An 18,990-nucleotide genomic window follows, 5' to 3' on the forward strand; every position below is an offset into this window, starting at 1 on the left:
CTCCTTCTCTTCCCTCGCCTCCCTTTCTTCTGTTCATCCTTCCAGCCCTTCATCCTTGTTGCTCCATCCTTCCATCATCACCTTCCTTCCATTCTTCCACCCCTCCTTTGAGCCTGCCTTCCTTCCTCCCTGGCTTCCTTCCAACCTTTATTTCCTTTCCTACCCCTTTATTTCTGTTCATCTTTTACCCCTCCCTTGTTCCTTCCATTCTTCCTTCATTTCCTTTCCTTCCTACTTCCTTCCTTCCCTTCTGTCCATCTCCGCCCCCTCCCTCCTTCCCTCTCGCTCCTTTCTTCCTTCCTTCCTTCCTTCCTTCCTTCCTTCATTTCGTCGTTCACCGCCCTTCTTCCTGTTCACTCCCTCTTTCCTTCTTTTCCTTCCTTCCCTTGAGTCCATCTTACCACCCCTCCCTGCTTCCCTCTTGCTCCTTTCATCACCACCTTCCTGCCTTCCTCCCTGGGTTCCTTCCTTCATTTCTTCCTCCTTCGTTTCATGACTTTCCTTTACTACTCTCAATCTTTTCACTCGGCCTTTCTACCCTCATGCTCCTTCCATCATCACCTTGCTCCCTGCTTTCATTTCATCCGTCCTTCCCTACTTCCTTCCTTCCTTCCTTCCTTCCTTCCTTCCTTCCTTCCTTCCTTCCTTCCTTCCTTCCTTCCTTCCTTCCGTCCTTCCATTATTTGCTATCCTCCCTTGCTGGCTCCCGTCCTTCTTTCCTTCCTCACTTCTTCGCTCTCCCTCCCTCCCTCCCTGCCTCCCTCTCTGTTCTCCCTGACAACACAGGGAGGCGTTATGTAACCTCCGGCTATTAGTTGTGGCAATTGTGAACGTTTGACGGACTTTGCCGTGTGCGCGCGTCTCCTCCTGCTCCTCCTGCTGCTTCTGTCGCTCCTGCTCCCGGTTGCGTGGCGCTCCTCCTCGCTAGCTGGTCCCGCATCCTCCCGTTGACTAATCGCATTCCCCACCCTGTGCTCTCTCTCTCTCTCGCTCTCCCTGCGTCTGTCGACCGCATCCTCCACCCCGCCCGCCTCCCGCAGCCAGCGTTGGACTCGAGGCGGACAGCGGCGGCGACAGCGGCGGCGAGCAGCGTCGCAAGCAGGCCGGAGGAGGGCGGCGAGGGAGCTGCGACCGCGGCGACGGCGCGGCCCGCCTCAGGTCTCCATGGCAACAGAGCGTGAACGTGTTTGGCTCGTGGAGCAGGCCCGAGTGCGTGGAGGAGCTGCACCAGCAGGCGCAGCTTAACCTGCAGAGCCTGCTGCAAGGTAGGCGCCGGACCGCCGACGCGGCTGACGGAGCCGCTGCGCACGATGCGGCCTTGTTGTTCGAGCGGCGGCGCGCGGGGGCGAACGTGTGCGCGAAGCGGCCGCGGGTGACTTGTTGCGTCATCGCGCGCCGCTGCAGGTCCCCCCCCAAAAAACATGTTGGTGACCGATGGGGGAGGGGCCTTTGTCATTGCTCCGGGAAGGCGAAGCCATTCTCGCCATTCCAATCCACGCCGAGGTGCTGCCGCGTTCAATTGAAGTGAACTGAGGAGCTTCGCTTTGACCACGAGAGGGCTTTGCCGCCCTCTTGTGGTTGCGCTTATGTTTTAGTGAGTTGTGGAGAGGTTTTTTTTTTTCAGGAAAATAAAGTGCGGATTGGGGGGGGGTCAGCGGGCCCCACCCCTGGCAACAGTTCAGGGTAATTCATACAATTCTCCCAAGTTCCTGATGGCCTTATTTGCTGCCATCTTGGTGGAGCTTCATTTCGACAAAAACTGCGCTTTGCCACCATCCCCTAGCATCTTGGAGTTGATGAACTATGTCCAAGTGAGATCGAGGAGCTCTTTTGAATAATAAGCTCTGCTCTGCTGCCATCTCGTTGTCAAGGATGTATTTTGCAAAGGATTGAGGAGCTTCATTTAGACAAAATGTTGTTTTTCACCACCATCCCCTTGGCATCTTGGTGTCGATTAAATATGTCAAAATGAAATTGAGAAATTTTGTTTTGGGAAGTGTCATGCTCTGCTGTCATCTTGTTGTCAAGGTTTCTTTTTGCAAAGAATTGAGGAGCTTCTTTTGGATAAAAAGTTGTTTTTTGCCACCATCTCCTTGGCATCTTGGGGTCGATTAACTATATTCAAGTGAGATTGAAGAGCTCTATTGAGGGTTAGGGTTGTTGTTGTCAATGATTTATTTTGCAAGAAATCGGGGAGCTTCATTTAGACAAGTTGTTTTCCGCCACCATCCCCTTTGAACCTTGGGGTCGATGAACTATGCCAAAATTAAATTGAGGAGCTTTGTTCAGGAAGCATTCGTGCTCTGCTGCCATCTTGTGGTCAAGGATTTTTTTTGCAACGAATGGAGGAGCTTCATTTTCACAAAAATGATACTTTGCCACCATCCTCTTGACTTCTTGAAGTCAATGAACTATGTTGAAGTGAGACGAGGCGTTTCACGCAAAATTCGAAACCTTTCTTGGCTTCTGTGGCGGGGTTGAGTCCCTTTCAGCATGCAGGTAACGTATTTTGCCTGATGAGTGAGACGTCTGCAAACCAGTCATCGTCCGGGCAGCAAGTTGTCAATTTCCGTAACCGCTACTAAACATTCATCCCGCTCCGGCCGATATTTACAAAGCCGGGAGCGCTCTGCCGGCGTTTGGGCCAACGGGTGCCGACGCTCGCTGCCGTTTAGAGGCTTGGCCCGAGCCAGCTTTTACTGTCCAACTGCTGGGTCTCCGTTTGAGCAGGCCGTTCAGACAAAAAAAAAAAAAAAAACGCCTCCTCTGGACGGTGGTCCGAGGGAAGCCAAGTGGACGTGCAGACAAAGATGGAGCAGGCCCTTTGTTTGTGTCCATTTCCCCTGTGCGACTCTCAAAGGCTGACCCGGCTGCTTCTTATTATCCCGCATGTCTGGCTGCCTTGCTGAATGGCTGTGTACACACACACACACACACACACACACACACACACACATTGACTGTTGACTGAATTTGAGATGCTAACAATGCGCGCTTTAGTGACGTCCCAGTGCTCGTCTGGATGAAGGTGGCCAAGGGGCAGGGTGTTTTTTTTTTCTTCTTTTCTTTTTGTGTTTCTTAGCATGGTACCTTTGCGACCCACATGCAGGAGGATTGTTCCCAGTACAGCGCCCCGCAGCTATGACGGCTATCAAGATGGGAGTAAAGAAAGTATACACACCCCAGTTCAAATGCTAACTTCTGGTGATATGTTAAAAATTTTAAAAAAGAAAAAAAAAGACACTAGGACATGGTTTAGCAACCTGCGGCTCTTTCATCCTCATGTTGCGGCTCTCTGCGCTTTGGCAAAAGAAGTTCTGCTTGGTTCAGATCGACGATGTGGACGGCGTAACAAGCCACGCATTTCAATTGCAGTCAATGACGTTTGCGTCATTGGGGGAGAACGCCAAATCTATAGGACGTGTTTGGTAGTAAGGTAAAAGCAGGAAAAAGAAATATAGCACAGCCTTCCAGATTAAAAGCACATATTTTCAGAGTAATATATAAGTGAATATTCAAAACTAAAGCGCTTGAAGAATACAAGATAAACATCATCTTAATGGCCCGGCGTGTGAACGGGGGCGGGCTCGAACATTGGCTCAATCTGCTAGTTCTTTTCTTCAAACCAAGACGGTAGCAAACTTGGCTAACGTGGGCCATGTTCCCTGGTGAGGGTAGCCAGGGCTAGGCTAGCTTCGTATTTCGTTCCATATAAATCATCTTCTTACTTCTCTCTTTAACGTCATTAGCAATCTTGGGACCAATGGCTAACCCTTTCAACTTTGAATTAAGCAGTAAAATGCAATATAAATACGGTTTTGTAACCACTCGCGATAGAACAAAGCTTTAACCTGCCGCCATTTTGAAACAAGTGAGGCCGACCAATAGCAGACCAGCATTGTGCCATTTGCAGCCCGCATTGCAGTGTTCAGTGACAGGTACATGACATCATTACTAAAATAAGTGACTTTTAACATTGTCACCAAGCCTTCTTGAAATAAATCACTGGTGCTGGTGGGCAAGGTGATTACAAAGATTTAAAAAAAAAAAAAACATTACTTGTAGCAGCCATGTAGCAACCATGGGCGGCAGTCGCAATAATGATGTTTGTGAACTGATTTAGTTGATCCTTTAACGCTTCTTTCATTTGTGCTTTGTTTGGCTCGATCTTTGTTTTGGGCGCCGCTTCTGGCCACTCCTGATATTACATTTGGTAGTGAGGTATGAGGGTGCGACAATGTAAGTCAATTATGTGATTGACGTCATCAATGTAGATACATAAAAACAAATTGTCTTCAAAACACTGCGGTGAATAAAGAGATTTCGTTTTTAGAAAGCAAAATATTTTCCCTCACTTTATGCTCCTGGCCAAAGTGAGCAAAATACATTAATGCTGCTCAAGTAGTTGTTTGAAAAATTGCCCGTTGTTCCTCCAGTTTGCTATTGTTTTGTTTCTGAGTGTGGAAATGGGATTCGGCTGGCCAGATCTAGTCCAGAGCAACACGGGGCCGTTAACACGAACACAAGCACGTCACATGAGTTCGTGCATCTCATTCCAGCCAGTAGGGGGCATCGCTCTCGGTTTACTCTTCGGCCACCTGAAAACAAAACTCAGCTAGCGCCTGCCTCGCTACTTGATCCAATGGCAAAAGCATCAAATTGCTGCCTTCGGGTACTCGTGATGATAATGTTTAAGGAAAGAAATCGGTCACGTGGCTGGAGGATCGTTCAGTAGCGCAGGTGGAGGGGCTGAGCCGGATCAAACCACATGTTTTTCTTGTCCGGATATTACTTTCCCCCACAAATATTCGTATATGAGTGTATCTGTTTCTTTCTCCTGCAAATGGGGTGGCTACACCTATGCTGGAAGCTCCACTGAGGTGTCCCCAGCACCTCCTGCCTCCTGACGAAAAAACAAAAAAAACTTTTGGCCAACTCAGCGATCTCAAGTATTCCCAATCCCCCTACTGCTTGCGTTGCTTAGCAACCACACCACCAGCACCAGTATGGAATCCATATGGAGCAAGTTTAACCCAGTTCTCGCTGAGGGGCTTTAGGGATGAGTGGAGACTGGGTCAGGAGTATGTTTCGGGGGGAAACGATTGGCTGCCGGGTTGTGAGGGGGGAGTGAACGCGTTGGGGGCTGGGGGCTGGAATCTGTTTACAAAGGCCTGCATGGGGGCAGGAGCACGGGGGAGTCGGAGAAGGAAAGAGTGAGGCGGAGGGAGAGTTGAGTTGAGGCGCACCAAAGACTTCCTTCCAGGCGATGGCGGACGCGCGCGCCTGGGCGCCTGCTGGAAGGCGACGCTAACAGCTTCGGCCGCGCTGTGCTGTGCGCAGACTTTTCGGAGCAACTGCGCGACGACGCCAAGGCGCCGCCGGGTCAGACGTTCCGCCAGCCGTCCGAGCTCTGCGACGACAGGAGCGACTTCATCTTTCTGGTAAATCATCTTTTCTCGTCATCTAGTCCGCGTGTTTGGCACGGGTCGGCTCGGCGCGTCCCGAGTTGCTCCGCCGACGCTAATGGAAGAGGGCGCCGTTGAAATCCGTTCGAGTGCAGCCACGTGACTTGCAAAAAGCTTTTATCCCAATATGCGAGCGTCTCCTAATGTGACATCTTCATTAGGAATTTATCGCTTATGACACCGCCTTCCAAACTGCGGCTTGGGGGCCACTCGCGGCCCTCCATCCGTTATCCGGCGGTCCACGGCATACGATGTGCAAAAAAAGGAGATGTAGAGTCGTGATAGAAAAAAAGAATGGTGGATTGGAGAGGAAACAGCTCTCAAGAAAAAAAAAATCGTTCGGTGCCATTACTACCATGACGTTAGTTCAAGTTTGACAATAACATCAAAAAGCTGCAAACAGCTTCGATGCGGTCGAGCAAATGTCCAATAAATATAAAATTATTCCTACACTCTACTTTGCTGTCAATGTCAGAATCCTAATCATTAATTTTTCTCCCTTTTCTAAATGGTCAAGAATTTGCACTTGGTTTGGTAGCATTAGCTGCTTCATCACGCAGGGCTGGCCGAGATGACCACAAAACCTTATCAACTGGAACAGAAAGCACTTTTTGTAAATAACTAAAGCATATAAATAGTATATTAAATATAATATAATATTTATTATATAAAGTAATAAATGAATAAAAATAAATACTTGTTTGCTTGATTTCCAGGTATTGTGGCCCCTGGCTACCATGCACTTCACTTTTCACACCCTCACTGGTTCACAAAAACATTTTGGGGTGCAGTATTGCGAATGTGTGTTCTCAGATGTTAATTCAATGTTGAATTACAGTAGAAATGGCGGATTTGGTTAAGGTTGATGATCTGGGAAATACAGTGCACCTGGGCTACTATGATTCTTATTGTGATTAACTCATTCAATGCCAGGGACGGAGTTTCATTTTTTAAGAGTCCAGGCATTCAATCTCAATACTTGAGTGTAAATTTACTACTTAAGTATTTGGAAAGAATGTCCTTAATGTACTTACGTATCAATTTAATACTTAAGTATCTGGCATTGAATATCTGAGTGATGCCCCTATCTTGCAGGCAGCCAGCCACTCAAAAAGCATCTTCACATGGGCTCCGAAAGCATCCCATCTGGAGCTAGACTAGTGAGCGCTGAGAGTCCTGAGCTGACTCCGCTTGGAGCCTTTTAAGTTGCTCTGTCAAGTTCACGCCTGCCGGGGCGCATTTCGATTGGGCTCCAAGAGTCCCGGGAGATGACTCGGATCCAAATTCCTTGTGACAGCACCCGACGTACGTCCTCCTCCAAGGGAGACAAGCTGGAAAACGTGTCGCTCAGGGGTGTCCGCGTTCAGAAGAAAGTTCAAATTCTTTGACTAATGCACAGGTGTCAAACTCAAGGCCCGAGGGCCAGGTCCGGCCCTCCTCGAGGAGGCGGGGCTTTGTAAAAAATACTGAAGCACTGCAAGCCGGCGACCCTTGTGAGAATAAGCGACTATAGAAAATGGCTTCTCAGTAGCCTTGACTTTTTGTAACCCATCTGATGGACTTTCCTCCCAGCCGGCATCCAAGCAGCTCTACGAGGATGAAACCGCCACCTCGGTCTTCGGACTGAGGTCCCTGGCCAGCCCGTCCCCCTCGCCATCGCCGTCCCCCAGCGAGTCGGACCGCCTCCCGTTAGGCTGGAGCGCCGGACCCTCCGTGGCGGAAAAACCTCGCCGGCGCCTCGGCGGATTCGAGCCGGCTTCCGATGCTGCGGGTAAGGCCGTCCGCCGGTTCGCCCGGAAAAAATCCGCTATCTGGAGCTAGCTTGACGTTGTACAGCTGTACCTCTAGATGCGAAATTCGTTTGGTCCAGTATGGAGAGCAAATGTTTCCAAGGGCGTTATCCAGAACCTGCAGACGTTTCGATTCGAGCAGATAATTCTAAAAAGTTACATACACGTGGTAACATTACACAGTGATGTTCACTTCCCTGAGCAGACTTCCATTCCAAACAATAGAGCAAATCATAAAGTAGGCGATGAAAAAAAAATCGTAAAATGTCTGAAATCTGGGCCGAAACACAGATTGAGCCACTCTACCAAAAACTGCCTCGTTGTCCCAGCGCCCACATGAGCCCTCCACATCACAGGAAGCGAAACGACTAGCATAGGGTAGGAGCTAACCAAGGGGAGAGCATAGCCATGCAAACGAGTCTCTATAGTCAAGGGCGAGCTCATTTTTCATCTAAAATTACAGAATACTTGACTTGACCGCCTCCATTGGGTCCTGCGCTGGTCGACCATCACGGGTTAGGAGTCTAGCCGTCTGCGGTCCACCTGGCTGGAATGCGGGATGGTTCCTGCCCAATGGCTTTGCCTGCTGTCAAGACATCACTGCACTATATAGCACAATATGTTTTCTGTAATTTATATTGTTTCTGTGTTCGGTACATGCAGCATCCACTTCAACCTGTGGGCCTGGAAGGGGGCTCCTCCCACCTGTGGTCCCTTCTGGAGGTTTCTGATTTTCCCCAAATTGGGGTTTTTGAGTTTTTCCTTCCCCTTCTGGGAGCTTTGACAGGGGATGCTGTTGTGTACCTTACATTGAAAAGATGTCTCTGTATGACCTCTTTTCATTCTGTGAAGCCCTTTGAGACTTCGGTGATTTAGGGCTATATAAATAAAATTTGATTGATTGATTGATTGAATACAGACAATAAATAATAATATTCTTTATTTTTATTTATTGTCTGTATTCTGTTATAGGTTGTCTATTTATGAAATTAATCCATTCCGGAAATCATTTTGTATTGTGGAGACCCGTTTTGCAGATGGACTGACGAATGACGGGAATGCTAAAAAACAATTAAAAAAAAAAAACAAATTTAAAATGTCGGAATAGCAATTTTCAGCAATCTTAACAATCTTGGAATGCAGAACAAATTGGCATTTTTTCTCGGATTGGCTCTTGACCAGGAAATGCAAGATAGAAGTTTTTTAAATTCATAATTAAAGACTTGTTTTAGTAAAATTAACCTCACCAATATTTTGTTTTACTCGTAGTGTATGTGACAAATGAAATTTAGACAAATGTTAATGAAACTCTTCTGAACTGTCTACTGAAACAGAAAAAATCATCAGTTAGAGTGCAGACAGGAGTGGTCCAGCACCTGACGAATGACGGACCCAAAAAAAAAAAAAGAACAAATGTCACGCGCTAGTGGTTGCGGAAGGTGTGCAAAAATACTCATACTGACTGACAATTACTGTCACCTGGCTTGAAAAAATAAGGGACAGATGATGACGGGACGGGGCGGCGCTCCGACGAATGATGAATGTCGGACCAGTAAATAACGTAACTTACCCCCTTTGAGTAAACGGTCAGGTGCGTTGATGGTGCCGCATCGCGTCTTGCTCTCGCGACGGGCACGAGTGAGCAGGTAGCTGGCAGTCAACTTGCTGTTGCCATGGTAACCCGCTACTCTACCTCTCCTAAAAAGAGAAGCAAAAGAAAAGTGAGCAAAAAAACAACAGAAGAAGAAGCGTGAATGGAAGCCAGTGAACTAAATATGACATTTTGCCGCCTCTTCTTTCTCTACTAAGGCTTACAACGAGGCAGGTAGGATTCAGGGAGATCCAAACAAATTTTCTTTGCAATCTTCATTCAAGGGGAGAAAATGTCCAAGTCAACGATTGGACGCCATTTTGACACCTTGTTGACAAAAAGTGGTTGATTCGGCCTTGGAGGACACACTATGATAACCCTTGGGCAAAATTATTATTGTTTTACAGTATTATGCTATTGAAATTATAGGTCTAAAATATATCATTTTTAAACATACTTGCTAAATAGCCATTTTGTAAATTTTAGCCATCATTGTAAATGAAAATGTACCATGAATTTCAGTTGATAAGTCACTACTTTTTTCTTGCGCTTTGAACCTTGTGGGTTTTAGTCGCAGTGTGTCTTAGCTAGAGGTTTTTTTTATTTTGCTTACTCGCCATCAGGCGGCAAACTCCACGAGTTAATCAATCAGGTGTGTTACTGTTGTATTGGTGCAGTACAGTATTCTTACAATTCAAGTGTGTTGGTGTTATGTTTAAAATATGTTGGTACTGCAAGTTTAAAAAAAAACATTTTAAAAAGCTTTCTGCCTAAATATTCAACGTTGAATCCTGAGCCTTATTCGGTGTGGCCTGTGCATGACGGAAATTAATTATCTGTTCAATTTTTCTTGTTGCGGACTCTGGTCTGAAAAATACAGTAAATTAAATAAAAACAAACCTCATGTGACCAAAACCCGCAGGCTAACAATAAGCACATAAGTGGAATGGCTAACAATAAACACATAAGTGGAATCTTTCTGATTGAACACATCAAATGTAATTAATTATTACTACATTGTGAATATTATCTTTTGCCTTTCATGTGCGTGCGTTCATTATTTTGTACACACTCAGCCCCACACACACTTCATCTGTGCGATAGAATTTCATGCGGCACTCGTCCGCTCTTTTTCCAAAGCCGAAAACTTCCCACACAGCGGACTTGGTTTGTTTGGACATTTATCAGCCATGTTAACCGCGCTAGTTAGCAAACATGTACAGTAGATAACGAATCCACAGACTGATCAAATCCTGGTATACCGTCAAAACGTTTTTTGGCCAACGCCTGCTCGATACATAATAGATTCATAATGTTTGCTGTCACCTTTGTTTGGCTTCTGCCGACACTTTTTTATTTGGACGAGTACATCACGGTCATTTGGCGCGGACACGTTTGCCTTGCTCATCTTTTCAGCGGACGGCCCAAGATGACCATCGCTTCTATTCTATCCGCAGGTGAAAGCGGCGGCGCAGGCTCTAGGTTCTATGGTGTTGACCTCCTGCAGCACTCAGCATCCCCATCCCCCTCTCCAGCGGAGAACCTTCATCAACCGGAGAACCTTCATCAACCTCGCTCGCTGGAGCCCGTCACGGAGACCCCTCAGCAGAAACTGACCCTGAGGAAGATACATTCCAACCTGGACGCCACCTCGCCCGCAGGTGTGTGCCAGATTGAGAAATTCACGTTTGTAGATGTCTTTCACAAATCCCTTCCTTCATAGGTCTTGTCCTGGAGCGACCGGGAACCATGGAGCACTCCGGGCTGATTTGCTCCAATACTCCATCCAGCAGCTGGAACGGTCCGAAAGGTTCTACCTTCTCCCCGGGGGCCTGGAACGAGCCTTACAACTACATAGCCAAGAAGGGGCCGGCGGTTCCGCCCAAACAGCACAGTGTCATCGGTCACACGGGAGGCGGGGCTCAGGAAGGCTTGATGTTAGTGAGCAACTCCCAGTCTGTTTCCTTCTCGACCGCGTCTGACGTTTCCGGGAGGCGGAGGAGCAATGTGCCGGGGATGGAGAAGAGGAGTGAGACGGAGGGGGCCCCGGCGGACGGAGGGCGAGGAAGAGGGATGTCGGCGCGCTCTTTAGCTGCGGCCAACGCGTTCAAGTTCCGCGAACGTTCTCTCTCCACGCCCACAGACTCCGCGTCGTTTTGCTTGACTGAGATCGGCGCCAATCGAGCGGACGGGACTCCGGCGTTCGCCGGGAATGGCAACGGGACGTCTGCGGAGCACCAGTGGCATCATCATAACTTTTTGGGCCTGGGTGAGAATTTCGCACTCCTCTATCCCCGAGGGAGCTCGGAAGACAGCGCCAGCACCGCGGACACCATTTCCGTTTCGGCTTCGGACTATGGTGCCGACGGACGTTTGTGCCTACGGTCGCGTTCCATCTCGCTTAAGAAGTCTAAGCGCAAGCCGCCCCCTCCGGTGAGGAGCGTTTCGCTCATGAAGAACCTCGGCCAGGCCGAGGGGAGGATCCACCATGAGGGCGGTCCGCATCGGGACGGGCGGCCAAAGAGCCTCCACATCCCGAGGGACCACTTCCCGGACTTCCAGCCCGATTTCCTTTTGCCCGCCTCCAGATCCGGGGAGCTCTGCCCAGGAAGCTGCGACGGACCTCCGAACCTGGAGGTTCATGCGCCCGAGAGGGAGGCGGAACCAACTTTGCACTCTCACTGGCAGTTGGGAGAATGGAAGAACAATGACCCCTACAGGTAGGATTGTTTGGGACCTAGCCGCTCTGAATCTTTTCCTCATGCCGATGCTTTATTTCTTATTCCAGATCGCTATCGGGCTCCAGCACTGCCACGGGTACGACTATTATCGAATGTATGAAAGTCAGAGGCAGTTCCGAATCATTGCTCAACTCGCCGGCTACCTCCAGAGCCACGTCGCCGTCGCACCTCATCACGGAAATGGACGTCAAGCCCGTTTCGCCCTTCAAGCCCCCTGGACTCATGTCCCCGTCAAGCGGCTATTCCAGCCAGTCGGAAACTCCCACGCCCACCGTGCCGCTCAGTCAGGCAGCGAGCGCGGGGGGAGCGGGGTCGTCGTCCACGACACCAGGATGTAAGATGCGGCCGAAGATCCCTGAAAGAAAATCTTCCCTACCGTCGCCGAAGGATCCCGCCGCCAGGTCCAGATTATCTTTTGAGATGCCGGGAAACGCCCATCTGGAGCTCTCGTCCATCAAGCCAAAGCAGAAGGCCAGCAGACGGCATTCGGACACATCTGCCGCGGCAAAACCTGGAAAGATGAGCCCGAGCTCTTCGCAGGTTCTCCCCGTGGTGACCCAGAACGAGCTGAAAACCATTCGGCTCCGCTCGGTCTCGCGAGGCGATCTGGAGGACTGCCCGGACGGTGCGTCAGACACCATCGAGGAAGAGCAGCAGTGCAGAGACTTTGAAGATGACGCCAGCCCTCCTCCGACCCTACCCAAACCCAAGCCGCCGGTGGCTGTTAAACCCCCTCTGCCAAAACGCCCTTTGAACCTGCTTCTGAAATCCCAGTCCACCACACCCCCCCTCACCCTCGACTCGCCCCCAGCTTCGCCCGTGGACCGCCCTGTGCCCCTTGGCAACATTTACAAAGTGATGAAGAAACCCAAACCCAAAAAACCTCTGTCACAAAGTCTTTCAAATCCATCCGTGGCCCCTGATTATAATTTCTCGTCCACCCCACGCGCCCCCTTTGCCCAGTGCCTCTTCGACCTCCCTCCCCTTCCAGACCCCCAGCCGCTTCTGGAAGATCCCGTTTTGGAGCCGGAATTTGATGGCGACCTTCAGCTTGGACCGGAGGACGGGGGTTCCCTCCCTTCTCCTTGCAGCACCCAGGAGACCCTGGAACTCCAGGACAAGAGCAAGACCCTTCCGTCAAGAATGACAATCTCCTGTCTGGCAGAGCTCTCCGACAAAAAGAAACCCAAGGTGGGAAACTCTTTTTTTTTCTATGGGCTAGTTAAGAAATATGTGCTCAAAACATTTTCTTGGCAGGTTCCTCCCCCTGTGCCCAAGAAGCCCAATGTTCTACTCCTCCCGTCATCCGCCCAAACCTCGGCGAACACCGCTACGGATCGCCAGACTTCACCGACCGACAGCCCGTTGGGCCTTTCGTCTCCCGGAGATGCGTTCCCGCCAGACAACATTACCATAAGCCCGGAAATGTCAACACAGGATGAGAATCACTTGGGAGAAGATTCTTTTACAGAGTCTTCCCTTTACTCTTCCCAGCCGATTTCCTCCCAAGCGGAGCCGGAAGGCATCAGTGCCTCTGACGCAGGTATTGGATATTCATGCAAAAGACCCTGTCACATATTAAAGCCCAGGAACTCTGATAATTGTGATAAATAATCTTGATTTCAATATTGACCAAATTAATGATGGTTATTATTTTGGCCATAATCGTGCAGCCCTAGAACAAAGCCAACTAAGGTTTAACCCTAGGCTATAATATTGACATCTTCCTGTTTACTACAGGGGACAAGAGTGCCATTAGCAATCATTTTCATTGGATGGTTTACATGAATCTTAAATGGCAGATGTCGTCTCCTATAACTGCCTGCCCTACAACTATAGAAAACGGCTTTTGTAAACATTTGTCTGCTTTTCAGCTGCACGTAGGCTACAGGTGAAATAAAGTGTTTACAGTACAATAAAAAACGGGAATAGGAATAATTAGGGAATTAACAACTTCTACCTTGCATTTTCTGGCCTAGACCCAATCTGATAATTAATGCAAATTATTTACGGACACATGATGGACATCTATTTTACAATGATGGATGATAATTGCAACTCCTACATTTTTAATTGGTCGTTTTTCGGAGCATTCTCATCATTCGTCGGTTCTGAGATCTATATATACGTATTTATCAGGAAGCTGGAAGTCAGGAAGTTCCTGATTCGGTTCCTACGCTGTGAAAGGGGCTTGAGTGAGGAATGGCTGCTTTTGGGTGATGCAAACATGCGGCGCGAATAACGGCGACGACTTGGTGTGCCTTTCAGATGACGGCGCGGCCAGCGACAAAACGCTGCTTCACATCGTGGAGGAAACGGACGAAGACTTCATGGCCAGCGCGCCTGCCGCGCACACCACCGAAGACCTCTTCACCATCATACACAGGTCAGACTTTGACCGTGCATCTCCGCCCGTGAGCAACGTCGGGCTCACGAGGAACTTGCCATAAGGCGGGCAGAGAAGGAGGTTACCTGGCAACAGCTACGGCAGCGACCGCCGCGTCTCACTTTTCTTTCTTTCCTCACTGAGATATCGATTCGCATGTGCGCGCGCCGGCCGCGCTCGTCTCTTAGCAACAGAAGCTTGTCATTTTTCAGCGTGGTGCTTAAAATAGCTCGGAATAATGTTAAGGAAGCTTCAGGCTGATATTGAGACAGCAGAGAAGAGGAGATTTGCATGTGGAGGACTTGGTCCAACTCTTTTCCACCAAGAAATCAACCTGGCTATTCTTCGCTCCACTCTACACGTCTGCGCGGTCTGCTGTCCATCTTTTTTTTTCTTGGTACCTACTACTTTGCGGTTCTCACAAAAGCAGTCTGTTTCCATTGACGTTATGGACTCTATGCTACTCTACTTTGGTCCACTCTACTCGACAAAAGCGGTCTCTACCAAGATATTGACCCGGCTCGACTCGACACGCTTTTTTTGGTACCTACCGCTTTGCGGTTCTCTAAAAAGTAGTTACTTTCCATTGACGTTATTGACTCTACTCTGGTCTAGTATACTCTGCTCGACAAAAGTGGTTTCCACCAAGAAATCCACCCGGGTCTACTCTGCTCTACCCTACACACTTTTTTCAGTACCTATTACTTTGCAGTTCTCAAAAAAGTAGTCCGTTTTCATTGATGTTATCGACTCTAGCTGAGTAGATCTCCGTGGAAACTGGGCTTTAGTTGTAGCTCTTTTGTGGTTAACACTCTCACTATAGATTTCTTTTTTTTATTTTAATTTCTTTTGAAAAAAATAAAGCTTATGGCATATATTACTTGTTTATAAGTATAAGATACTTGGAAAATCAGTAGAAAAAAAATCCACTTCCGTAGATTAGGTGTATAGTAGCATATCATCATTAAAAATACAAATACCATTGGAACTGTCGATCCCACAGAATTTGATTCTTGTACAAAAAGTGTCATAGAAGTGGAAATGACTTTGTTGCAAAACACGAACAACGTATGCATAAATGTGCGCCTCAATATACTACTGGGATTCCCATACTTGTACAAAAAAGGTGTCAGAAAAGTAAAAATGATCAGCAAACGGCTACAATACATAATAATCATTGTCATCCATTGTAACAAAATAAATAACACATATTATCAATATACTTGTGCAATACTAGATGGTTAATTGACAAGGCAAGCTAGCTTGTTGACAGTGGGCCCAGCACTGGCTTGTTGCGTATGGAAAAGTTGCTAGTAGCCACTAGAATGTGTAGATAAGTGCGTCATGGACCGTGGGATGCCAGCGCATCTTATAGCTAGCCTTCCTGTAACCGTTGCCGCTTTTTCAAAAGCATTGTGCCAACGGGAGTGGAAGGGCTAAATCGTGTTATGGACACAAAGGAATCTGGATCATGCATCTTTGCTAGCGAACTCAAACTAAAGCACCTTTTCCGGCGACGACATGGTTGCATGGGTCGGCATCGCAAGGAAATTTCACAAACCGCTGAATTGAGTTTTGGGCTTGGTTAAGGAACAAGTTCGACCAATGGTAGACCAGCATCTTTGTGACGTGTTGAAGCGCAGGCAGTTTGACGCCACCAAAAAATAAGAGCAATTACTTTAAAATGCTGAAGAGGGAGGCAAAACAACATAAACACAGTCAACCCCACAGGTCATGACAATTGAAAAATGCCGTAAAGAGGGGACGAAAAAACTTAATTATTCCACTTTGTAATGTGAAAATAACATTCAAGGAAGACCGTTAATCGGCGGTCCACTTAAAAGAGGAGAATTCTCATCCATGGCATGGAAAGAGATAATAGCAAGATTATCTACAGCCACCACATTGTGGTTTTCTTTGTCCCATCTCTTTCGCCGGTGCAGGTCCAAGCGAAAGGTTCTGGGTCGCAAGGAGCCTTCTGACTCCTTCGCCAGTCGCCAGAGCCTGACGTCGCCGGTCAAGCAGGCCAACGTCGGCGCAGGCGGCGGCCAGAGGTCCAGCTCGCGCAACGAGAATTTCATGGCTCTGCTGCAGAAGAAGGGCAGCAAGTCTTCTAGTGCGGGGGCCAGGGTGTCCGCCGCCGAACTTCTCAAGAGCACAAACCCCCTAGCGCGACGTGTCGCCGAGCTCTCCGTCGAGGGCGAGGACCTCAGCTCCGGCCGAGGCAAAGCCAACCCTCAGTGAGCTGCTTCCGGTCGACCGTTTCTCCTGTCCCCTTCCATCGGAGCGCACTTTTGGAGCAAATGGTCCCCCGGCTTGCTTGGAGTCTGCCACCCCAAAAACGCTTCTGTATTTTTTCTCCTGGATGCTAGCAAGCATCGCGGATGAAGATGGGAGCAAATGGTGTGATTTCCGGACCAATTATTTCCAGTCGCATTTGGCTTATGCCACGCCCACAAAGGACTAAAGCACTTTTCTTCAATGTCAAGAGGCCGTTGCCCGCCCAACTTGGATCTATCTTTTCGGACGTTCACAGACACTACTTGGAATGGGTTGTGCACAGACGATGTCTTCTGACCTTGACACGCTTCCCATGCTGTGGAAGACACGCGCACAAATGGACAGAACGCAAAGGACAGAAATGTCTGCACAGGACTAAGTGTGTGTGTGTGTGTGTGTGTGCGTGTGTGTGCGTGTGCAAAATAAATCACCATCATCATCCTCATCAGAATGCCTGTGGAATTTCTGCATGGAGAGCATGAAGCAGGCTTGGGAAGGGGGGGGGGGGGGGGGGGGGGTCTCTCATCTTGTTGTGTTTTTGGTCTCCAGTGACGGCGGCGAAGGACAACCACAACCAACCAACCAGAGGGGACCGTTCTGTGTGTGTTTGTCAACCACTTGATCATCCAAAACGCCCCCCCCCCCCCCATGCATGATGTCACATCCTGCCCTCTCCCTGGCTCCCTTCGTTATTTTGACCTACACTAGAGGAATGTCAACGAGCAAAGTGTCAACCTCCCCCTCAAAAAAAAAAAAAAACGCTTGTCCTCTTTTTACTGCCTTCCCGCGCTTGACCTTCAGATGGACCAATGAGGGCACGTGAAGGTTGCATCACGGCGCACTGACTATCCCCTTGCAAATGTCTTGCACTCCCTCTGGTGGCAGAAAGATGCAGCGCCACCTTCATGGTGATGTCAATCTTCGCTCGTCATGTAATGCTTTCTTTGAAATGTTTAGTGGTTGAAAAGCTGTACAGGTGTGTTTATTGCCTTGTTTCAAGCAAGCACTGCTGTTTTTTTTGTGCGTGTAGTGGGAGCAACCATGTTGGCAGTCTTGCTAACAGAAGCAGGACAAATTCCTACCATGGACATCAAGTTAGCAGGCACGTCCCAACTCTTTCCATTTTAGTGCACGTGCGACGCATCAGATAATCTCCCAGCGAAGTCAAGCGTTTGTCTTCTCTTTGAGTTAAGATGAGGGAAAATAGCATCTCACCGCCACTTGGGGGCGGCCTAGAGCAACATGTATCCATGGAATCAGCCAATTTATTGGACTTCTACTTTTGTTATTCCTTGTGGGAAAAAAAAGACGTATTTAAAAGTATATGTATGAAATCCACCGGTGGCCCATTGAGTGGTTTGATGTGTAGCTGCCCAGAAAAGCGCCTCATTCCCACATGCCAGTGCCATCAAATGATTCTATCATAAATAAATTATTTTTCTTGGGTAAAGCCTTTGTTTGCCTGTGATTGACTACTGAAGGTACGTATGTGCAAAACACATTGCCAAACCCCACCGCCTTTATTTTCTGCCTTGTGGGATGAATGGAAAAATACAGTGACGTTGGACTGAGTGAAAAACCACAAAGTAGCATCCTAACGCTACCTCCTGATGTCTTTTTATTTGGTGCGTCACACTACCCTAACCCTTAACACTAACTCCTAACCCTTAACCCTAACCCTACCTCCTGATGTTTTTGGGGGGCGTTTTCACTTTGTGCCTAATCCTACTTTAAATCCTATTCCCTAACCCCTAATCCTTAACCCTAAACCTAACCCTTAACCTTAACCCTAACCCTACCTCCTTGTTTTTGGGATTTACTGCTTCAAAATGTTGAATCAAGATTTCCGCAATGCCCCTGCCTGTCTCTCCGCTTTTTGACCACTAGAGGCCACTGTTGGCAAAGCAAGTCTCGTGTGTGTTTTTTGTTGTTGCTACAGGGTGGGTGGGCCTCAGGTTCAAACTTTTTTGTTTTTCTTCTTTATTTTAGTCCAGACTCCAGATCTCTTCTTGAAGGTTTGAAGTTTTAGATTTGAACTGGGTTTCGGTCGAGGTTAATTGCCCCAGCAAGATAGTATTATAGATTCATATGTATGTTTGTGTGCACGTACTCTTGGTTTTGCACATAGTGGGGACCTAATTCCATGTTTTACTATCTTTGTGGGGACCCTTTGCACTGGTGGGGACAATTTTTATGGACCTCACAAGTTCAGATTTTTGAGGGTCAAGACTTTTTCGATTTGGATTATATTTTGGTTGAGGTTAATGGCCCCACTTAGATAGTAACACTGACTTGCGTGTGTGTGTGCGTCCGTGTCAGTGTCATCCATCCTGTTGTTTTGGAAGCAGACGGGCCGAGTCAGCACACATGGGAAGGGGGGAGGGGGTCGCATCAGAAGCACATGTCAGTCTCTAGCGTGAAAATATGTGTTGGTGATGGTGGCTGACAGGAGAAGTTGGAGAAGGGGATCGGGGATCAGACCCACCCTCCCCACTCCCAGTTGCTTTTCCAAGTCACGTCCTGGCCCATATTGCGTCCTTTTTAATCCAAGGTTTTAATCCTGCTCCTGTTGCCATTCACCTGTCCCGCCTCGCCACTAATCTTTGTGCTGACATTGTCCACGTTTTTTTGTTTTTGGGGTAGGGGGCTATGAAGACCCCTCGCCCCATCCCTTTCTGCATTTCTTCTCCCCAGCTCCATAATGAATGTTTATGCTGCACAGCCGGCGGAAGTCCCA

At 48.3% G+C, this 18,990-nt stretch overlaps 1 protein-coding gene across 3 annotated transcripts in view; it reads left to right on the forward strand.

Annotated features, from left to right (window-relative positions):
- The window catches only part of nhsl2 (NHS-like 2), a 28,259-nt gene extending 11,494 nt beyond the window's left edge, over positions 1 to 16,765 (forward strand). For 2 of the 3 annotated variants that reach the window (XM_088424749.1, XM_088424821.1), the window contains exons 2-10: positions 1,041 to 1,265; positions 5,341 to 5,441; positions 7,038 to 7,236; positions 10,304 to 10,507; positions 10,570 to 11,566; positions 11,635 to 12,778; positions 12,845 to 13,130; positions 13,856 to 13,973; positions 15,917 to 16,765. In XM_088424749.1, coding sequence (XP_088280875.1) covers positions 1,041 to 1,265; positions 5,341 to 5,441; positions 7,038 to 7,236; positions 10,304 to 10,507; positions 10,570 to 11,566; positions 11,635 to 12,778; positions 12,845 to 13,130; positions 13,856 to 13,973; positions 15,917 to 16,217 — 3,575 coding nt within the window. In that variant the 3' untranslated portion in view covers positions 16,218 to 16,765. Of the gene's footprint in view, positions 1 to 1,040; positions 1,304 to 5,198; positions 5,230 to 5,301; positions 5,442 to 7,037; positions 7,237 to 10,303; positions 10,508 to 10,569; positions 11,567 to 11,634; positions 12,779 to 12,844; positions 13,131 to 13,855; positions 13,974 to 15,916 lie in introns of all 3 variants that reach the window. The other variant, XM_088424898.1, reaches the window with a different exon arrangement.
- The last annotated feature ends 2,225 nt before the right edge of the window (positions 16,766 to 18,990 follow it).

The sequence above is a fragment of the Hippichthys cyanospilos genome, chromosome 1, assembly GCF_059441005.1.
Source record: "Hippichthys cyanospilos isolate Australia breed blue-spotted pipefish chromosome 1, RoL_Hcya_1.0, whole genome shotgun sequence".
Classification (NCBI taxonomy): domain Eukaryota; kingdom Metazoa; phylum Chordata; class Actinopteri; order Syngnathiformes; family Syngnathidae; genus Hippichthys; species Hippichthys cyanospilos.